The 9038-nt window shown below is 35.2% G+C and overlaps 1 protein-coding gene across 1 annotated transcript in view; it reads left to right on the top strand.

Moving 5' to 3' along the window:
- Window positions 1–9038, top strand: part of USH2A (Usher syndrome 2A (autosomal recessive, mild)) — a 401100-nt gene that overhangs the window by 231756 nt on the left and 160306 nt on the right. Inside the window, exon 38 of the mRNA XM_009330219.1 lies at window positions 4755–4934. Within this exon, the coding sequence (XP_009328494.1) occupies window positions 4755–4934 (180 nt within the window). The remainder of the gene's footprint in view (window positions 1–4754; window positions 4935–9038) is intronic.

Below are 9038 nucleotides of genomic sequence, written 5' to 3'. Positions count from 1 at the left end.
AAAGCATGTGAGTGCCTGGTCCTATTTTCCACTAGCATGGCCTCCTTGCTTCCTGAAGTTAGCAGCATAGTTGTGTCAATGTGTTTATGATACTGACACATTAGACTGGTTATGTTTAAGCTTATTACTTTAATAGTCAGCAATGCAATGATAGTAATAAAAGTATTTAGTAATTTGGAAAAGATTGCCCATACATATTAAACATGAGTTTTTGCTGTTTAAAATACAAAAGGAAACATCTCAATTTATTACCTTTTTCCTTAAAAACATTAATTTCAATCCAGATGTGAAGAGTACATTTAAATGTGGCAATTTTTGGAAAAAAAAACAATTTTTTAATGTGAGATGAATGCTTTTAGTTTGTATTATTTCTTTTTTCCATTGCAGTCTTTGTCATGAGAATGGTTTCATGTTGTACCATTTCCTGCGCTCCTTACAACCTTTGTCACATGAATAAGATATCAGAACGCTAATGACTAATATACAGTATTCTGTGTCTGCTGATACTATACTGTACTACTGTGACCTTTGCAATATTATGTATTCTGATTGGCTGTCCATTTCACCTCTTCCCCACAAGTTAATAAGGCTGTAAAAAGGAGAGAACTTGAAATGGCCAGCCAGTCAAATTACAGAATATTGAAAAGGTCAGAGCAGTACAGCACGCAGAAAAAAATTACGGAATATATGAGGCATTAAAATTCTTGTGACAATGATTATAACAAGAATGGAAAAGGATACCCATTTATGTTATTTCAATCTAGTGAACCCCATAGGATGATGGACCCAGGATAGCAGTAATTTACGCACCATCGACCCACAGCATCTTTATTCACCTATTTACAGTAGTACTCAGTAACAGGAATGCACATCTGCTTGGGAGCCCCCTTCAAAGTGTTCACCCAAAACCATAGTGAACCTTCAAACACAAATACTCACCAACTAGAGTGCTGTGTGAGGCTTAGCACTTTTAAACAATGATTTTGAATGCAATATGTATTTGTGTATCTTTGTAATGTAAGCATGTTTTATTACTTGACTTTGTTTCAAGTATACATAGTTTTTAAGTATGTATATGGATAATCTTTAGCCCTAATTTCTTCATTTGGATAATGTTTTCCTGAAAAACTGAGATACTTTGATCTGGTATAAACTAGGAATAAACTGGGAACAACACAGCTTTTTCTCAAATACCAGATTTAGCCAAAGAAGTCCCTCAGAAATATTGGGGGGAAATATGGGGAGCCTTATGAGCAGGAAGGCTAGTAAAAGAACAAAACCATCACAATGCAAAAAAATTGAAAGATTAAGGAGCATGGGGAAGCCTTTCATGTCTGCAAAGGGTTTAGTCTTTTTTGAGAGGCTATAGGAGATGGTGGCTGAGCCCCCTTCCATCTGAATTCATCTTTTGGTAAGGGTGCTTGTGTGTCTAAGTGTTGAAGGATGTGGTGAGCTAGTTCTAGGAGTTTGTTTTCTGCCTCCTTAGTTAGGTTGTTCATGTTAGCTATGACTTGAGGGGATCTTTCTTGTTGGGAGCGCTGGTAACCGTTTATGGCAGAAGTTACGAGGCAGAAATGTGCAGTAATAAGGAGGTGTTCTGGTAGAAAGCACTTGTCTGAAAGTAAAACAATGTCTCTTAGGACTTTACCAGTGTCTGAGGCAGCTGCTGTTTAGGCCTGCGGCAGACTCGCTGGTAGGCTACAGTAGGACCTGTGAGCAGGATGGAGAGAAAAACACACACAAAAAATGGAAAAAGAGAGGTTTCATCCATTTATACTCACAAATAGGGTCCACACTGAAGCAGCCTAGGCAGGAATGGCACGGAGCGATATGACAGGGTTATCGCTGTATCGCTTTCTGTCAGGCTGAACCTATGTGTCTGCATTTTCCAGCCCACTGAAAGCAAAGTTTAAGTAGTGAGAAGTGGCAAAGCTGCATATTGCAAGTCATCCCCAGCAAGACCTGCATTTTAAAAATGTTCTTCTAATATTTTACTTGCCAGTAGCTGGCAACCGGGATAAAAAAACCCTTTTGTCTGTATAAAATTCAGCTTAGGAAACTTGCAAGTGCACCTCAGCTTTTTATTAGAAGCAATGAAAAATTTTGAATTGCTATGTTGTCTAATTCATTGTAAATTTGCAAGTTCATTTTTGAGCTGAATAAAATGGTTATCTAATTACATACTTCTCCTAATTATTGAGTAATTATATACTTCTTATAATTGCCGAGTAATCACTCTGCTATAACTAGAATTTAATGTTACAACTAATTGTATAATTACTGTATATTAATGTTGTTATCCAGGCAACTTGGAATAGAGTGTTATCCTTTTAATTCCTTTTCTGTTATTCAAAACTGTATTTTTAAAAATGTAGCATAGTTAGTCATTGGAAGAAAGATTAATAGTGGAATAAAAATATCAGCAGAGGAAATACATGCTTTCATTCTGGGATCAGGTGGATGAGAATAAGAATATTAACAAGTTAAAACTGTACTGTATGTAGGTAGAAAAAGTTGAATTTTCTCATGAATTGGGCACATAAATTGCTGTTAGGGAGCCTACTTTTATGCTTGAGGTTTGAGTCTATCCTATGTGGCTTGATCTGTCAACACTGGATTTTTAAACTTTCCTACACACTGTAGGTGAAACATTTTAAAAACGCATCTCTTTTCACAGCCAGCCGTGTCCTTAAGTGTTTCACATCACTAGGACCTTAAGAATGTATAAGTCAGTTGACCATTTCTAATGGCTTTATTGTTGTTAATAAAAAAATAGGTCCATATAACAGTCTCATGTTGTTGGGTGGGCGTCACAAATAGTAAGTCGTAGACTGCCTGGTGGTGCACAGAAAAACTGTGATAGATAATGGGAGAAACGTGCTTTGTTGGATTATATCTACTCCCAAATCACACACAGGGACAGTTTCACAAAGATGCAGAAGGAGGGTTTGATATACAATTGAAGAGCTGAAATCAAGTAACGCAGATGCATTTTTCTAGTGCTGGCTGAGTAGCCTGGGTACATAAGAGTAATCTCAGACAAAATAACTTTGCTTCTGCAGAATTGATATGTCTGTATGTGGAATGTGTAAAATGTGATTGTTGGTCTTGCATGATAAGAAGCTTTACCTCCATTGCTGGGGTCTCTCAGGCTAATGTAGAATTCAGTGAAATCCAAAATAAATCCATCAGGTTTCATGAAATTACTCTACATTCACGCTACTGTAGCCTGTTTGGGCAGTCTCGTGCTACGGCATGGTGTAATCCAGGTAGAATTTGAGCAATGAGGAACTAGACTACAAGGCAGACTTATAAAAAGAGTTTTATAAAACTCTCCCCCTCCCCAAAACCTCAGAAAGTAAGTTTGCCATGTGTTACCAGCAGAATAAATGAAAACACCCTTTGAGCAGCTCTGTGAACATCAAAAGAATGGAATGGCTTGGACTTGTACCGTAAGTGAATCACAGATTATTTATAGGAATCCCAAAATTGGAGCAAAGTCCAGATAACTGATTCATAATAAAATGTAATGAAAGCATGACTGAAATGTACTGCATATGCACATGTTAGTGCACATCATAGAAATATGGAATATTTGAAAAACTGTTTCAGGTTTAATAACATGTCAGTTTTAATAGTTCATTTGAAACTTGCATAAAAATGAGTAAACCCAATGAGTTTCACTTAAATTAATTAAAAGACAGTTGCTAGGTTTTTTTAAAATCTATCTTATTTAGATTTTGTAGAGGACTCTGGTGTGAATATTCATTCTTCTGCCTGTGACAATGCCTTAATTTAAGATATTTTTAATAGTTACATTCTGTTTAATCTCTTTCTCATACCTGTGGTCTCAGACTTGTGTGATTCTGCTGTTGTTTGTAATGCAGAATTTCCATCGACTTCAATGTGAGAGCTCTCCATGGAATGATGGATAGTAGTAATAATATTAATCATTTATATAGCACTTTATATGTTCAAAATATTGGATAATCTTTAAATGAGCTCAGCTTTGCTCTCAGATACGTGAGTGAAATCTTCATTGACTCAAAAAAAAAATTGTTACTTGACATACAATTTTTTTATTTTCCAGTCTTACTCATCAGGTATTTTGAAAAGGTTTATTTTGTTATTTTTGTAGGGTAGAATATTGTCTTATCTTAAGTTTGAGAACTTAAAAGGGTTGTAAAGGACATGTAGGTTGCTGTGGTGTCCTCTGATGATTTCAACTGATAAACCAAATACTTCAAATCCCTGTATTATCTTTGAGAGGACTGCAGGCCATGCTGGAAAGCATGCGTTTCTTACTGCATGTGACTAATTCTTATGTATGCAATGCAGCTAGCTTATAAACTCCTAACGTAAGTGTTTTTCTAGTGAATTCAAAAATTTGTACCAGTTTTTCATAGGCATAAGAATTAATCTTAATGTTTTGAATTTGCATTCATCCCACAACTGTTCTAGAACAAGAGTAATTTCTGAAAACTGGCTTCTGTTTGCAGTATATAGCAGTCAGCTTTGCAACTGCATGGTTGGTTCATTTGTTTTACAAGTACCACAAACTGTTGGCAAAAGGAAGAGAAAATGGTGAATAATATTTTTTCTTCCAAATAGGCCATTTTTCAGTGTTATTGGTATCTGTGGCAACTTTTCATTTGAGTAGAAATAAGACTTGGTTCATAAAGGCAGCGAATTGTAGCAGATGCAAGGTCTAACGTTTGTTCTTCTCCCCCCTCCCTTTTTTTTTGTCATCACAGCTAATGCTAATTATTCTATTGTAAACGGTACTCAGATGTTATGCAGCAGCAACGAATCCAATGTATGGGTACCCATTAAAGGACTGATTCCATTTTCTAACTACACAGTACAAGTGAATGCTTCCAACAGCCAGGGCAGCTTGATAAGTGACGCTATAACAATAGTCATGCCTCCAGGAGGTAAGTATGAAAAAGTGCTTTTTCTGTGCATGTAACAATTACACAAATACTCTGTTGAACAAAACGTTATTTATTATTGCAACTGAGGACTGGAAGTTCAGAAGAATATGTTTGCATTAGTAGTTCTTACTAACAAAATTGTTCTTTTCAGCTTCTAATTTGTCACATTGCTCAATTTAAGAACTAGAGAATGAAAACAGGTAGTTGTACAGATAACATGTTATGTAGGTGAGAAGTGCATTATATATTTCATTTTTTTTTCTGTGAATGGTATTGTATTCCATCATGGACGGCTAATCTAATCTAAGAATATAGAGAAAGTCACCTGCGTTTTGTAATCTGTTTTAGAATAAAAGTTAAGTGCTGACAAAAAGCACTTACTGGATAGACTTACATAATTTGTTTAATAATAGTAATATCAACCATTGGTAATTGAGCCAATATCCACAAACTGGTGTAGCTGTAAGAAAGTCAATTGCCATGTGCTGATTTACAGTGAATGAGGCTCTAAGCCACTTTGGATATTATCTTCATAAAAATTTGAAATAAGAGAATTGAGCAAATACTCCCTAAACTCTGTGCATATATTTTTTATTCTTTATTTTAAATGAAACTTAAATTTACAGCTCATGTATATGTGTTCCTTTTGCATTCTCTTTTCGTGGACATCCTAGTGGATTAGCTTTTGTTGAACAAATGCCAGTGGAAACAATGAATTTAAGGCAATTTTGAATTCTAAAGTGAGAGCCCAAAAAAACTTGATCTTGAGAGATGTGTAGGTGTAGCTGATGGACAGGAATAGTGTAGAGTGACACACATATCATTTGAAAGTAAAAAAAAAAAAAAAAGGAAAAGAAAAACAAACAAACAAAAAAATCCCATAAACCTTACAGCTCAAAAATACAATTACACTTGGAACAGTTTGCTTGCAAACAGAGGGATTGGTTTTGGGGCCAAACCAACAGAAAGACTTCTGAAAAGTGAATAAATAAAATGCAGAGTTTGTGTGACAGATTACTGAGCAAGAAGGAAAAGGTAAATTCCCAGCACATTTTATACTTTTCCAATCTGATTGCCAAATTATACCTAATATTAACAAATATATGTGGTCATATAATAATAAAACCGCATCTGAGTCTTACCGCTTGCCTAAGACTGAGCAGTAAGACACTGACATTTCTAATCCCAATGTCACACTTCAATTTTGCATGGAGAAATAACAAAATTTGGTAGTGAAAATTTTACCAAAGAAGAAGGCAAAGGATCTTTAAAGATAGGCAAGGTTGTGCACAAGTTTATGGCAGCCATTAAGATACACTTTCTTTCATCATTAGATTGTTGTTGATTACAATTAGAAAACTTATAGCTTTGAAATGATCTTTTTTATGACCTTGTGGTAGTTTAAAAGCAATACCTCATTGATTAAATAGGTTTTAGTTCATGCTTCCTTTTAGTTAATGATCTGAAAACATATTATCCTGATTTACACATAAAATCATGCTGAAAAGCATGTGGCATTCACTAGGATATGTGTGTTTAAGTAGAATTAAATTAGCAGTGAGAGTTATTAAAGAAATCTTCCATACTAGTGTCCAGTGGACTGTGATCTGTAGTGAAATGAATAATAAATGAAGCAGTGTATATGAAAGAAGTACTCTCACACACACTATCTTCTCACTATATGTGTACACACATACAGACACACGTGTGTATCTAGGACAATGTATGCTTACTTTGCTATGATGTTTATTATAATGACTCTTTGAATGCCATACAATTCCATTGCATGCTAAATTATGAGTACAATGGTAATTTTACACTGGGCTGTATTCAGTGCCTTCCCTTACTTTCTAAATCATTAAATGAAATCTAGATGCTACTAAAATCAGAAGGAATTTTATTTTTTACCTCAGTGGCCAAGATTTCACTTTGACAGAAGTTATGTTTGATCAAAGAGTGAAAGAGGTCTCATTATATACAAAATCACAGCCTTTTAGTGAGTGTTAGAATGTAGCATTCTCTTTTCAAGGATAACAAAAAAAGCTGTTTCAAAAATTTGCATTGTAGGGGGTACGTCATGGAGCTTGATGGAAGATTGTGTTAGAGGGAGAGTGATAGAGGACAAAGGAGAATTCCATTTTGAAGTTACTGCAGATCAGAGTTTTTCAATTATGATACAAATTTTCTTCCAACATGCATTTCTTTTGTTTCATTTTTTATTTTAAATGTATTGCACGTAGTATATAGCGCACCAAATCTTTAGTGTTACCTGATTCAATATGTCTTAATTTCTCATCAAGCTGATTTGCCGTGCTTAAAGTCAATGCTTAAAAAAAAAAACAAACTTGGAAATAAGGAATATATTTTATCTAAGCTCTTGACTAAAATTGCAGTGCAAGTTCAAGAGTTCTTGGAAATATTAGAAAAAATAAAAACTGAATCCAAATGTTAATCCATAAATATGAAACTTTCTTTTGACCCTTACCCTGTAGTGGTCTGGAGTTACTAATGGGGTTAGGATTTCAACTCTTAATGGGACTTGGTGCATTAGTGTTTTGTATGCATGGAATTCAGCATTCAGTTTAATAAGTGGTTGACATTGGTGATGTCCCTTAATTTGCTTAAATCTAATTGGCTCTTTTATCAGTCAAACCTGTATGGATTGGCAATTGATCAGAAAGGGTCAGCCATGACTGTGCATGTACTTAAATGCTGGAACCACCAGTTAAAGTCACTGTTGCATAATAAGAAGCTGAAACCATGAGAACAAATGATCTTCAGAGTCGGAAGGCAAAAGAAAGTGGAGAAGTTTTCAGGATATTCAAGTTCAGAACAAAGGCATTATGGAGTATATAAATTTTAAATACACTGCTTTTTGCCTCAAGACTTAAAGCTTTTTTTTCCAGATGAACTGAAATCTTGTCTGAAACTGTCTTTGTTACATCAAAGAACTGCACAGAAAGGTGAAAGAGATGGAAGAACCATAAAAGGGCATAGTTTAAAATGATTAGTGACAAATTTTATACCACAGAGGTAGAAGTAAATTTTTTTGAGTTTTATATTTTTTTCCAAAAAGAATAAATTTGTTCTATTTATCTTGTCCTAAACTGCTTTGGTAGAAGTTGTAAAAAATAATATACTAGCCAGTGCTTCACATTAATTTGAGGATGCCAGCCAGTAAAAGATCTGGAGAACAAATTGTTTTAGAATTAATTTAATTAGGTAAATGAATTGAAATGATACAGCAGATATAAAACTGCAAAAATCTGGGAGAAAGTCTTCCGTATGGAGTCCTTGGTTATAGATTTATCTTCTTAATGAGTGCTATTTCTGATGTAGTGGCACATAGAGGACCCCATTAATTTAGGATTGCTTTGTAATAAGAGCTGGTAAGCTAACAGAAAAGAAGGTTGCAATCACTACTGTTAATAGCTTATGCTCCAGTTAAATCCATTTGTTCCCTGCCTTTGACCACAAAAGCCCTAGACTGGAAAGGAATGAGAAGTCCTGTGTGCAGAAAGGAAGAAGATAGATTATGTTGAAAAAATAGGTGCAAAGAGGGATAGTAAAGAGAGACAGGCTGCTGATCGGATGGGAAGCAGGAGGGTGGAGGCTCAATCATCACCTCCAAAGCACAGAAAACGACTGGATCCCCAAGTAATGACAGGAAGTATGAAGCTTGTTGTGGATGGTAATTCTGGATCACATAGCAGAGTTGTCTCTGTGTGGTTACTTGTGTTGGGGATTACAAACCGTTAACTTGGTGCTGACTTATCTATAGAAAAGAGCCTCAAAGAATTGATATATATTCACTATGTAAAAAATAGGGAAAAAAATGTTTGCCTAAGCAGTGAAGTGTCTCTTTAATCTCTGCCATAATTTATGAAATATGTTGTTCGTTTATATGCTCTATCTGTGATTTGCATGACATAGGAATGTCTAGCTGTGAAAGATGTCAGATTTTGCCTTGGACTCTTAAGCACCTGCCCTTTGCTGGTCCCTTGTTTGCGTATGGGAATCTGCATGCTTCTGCCTACAAACTCGGGCTAGTTCTCAGCAGCAAAACTGAGCCTACATACTTGTAGCTGTTGGTGTTTGTTCAAC

Source organism: Pygoscelis adeliae, unplaced genomic scaffold (genome assembly GCF_000699105.1).
Source record: "Pygoscelis adeliae isolate BGI_AS28 unplaced genomic scaffold, ASM69910v1 Scaffold308, whole genome shotgun sequence".
NCBI lineage: Eukaryota > Metazoa > Chordata > Aves > Sphenisciformes > Spheniscidae > Pygoscelis > Pygoscelis adeliae.
Note: the sequence above shows the minus strand (reverse complement) of the source record. Positions and strands in the feature narration are given on the sequence as shown.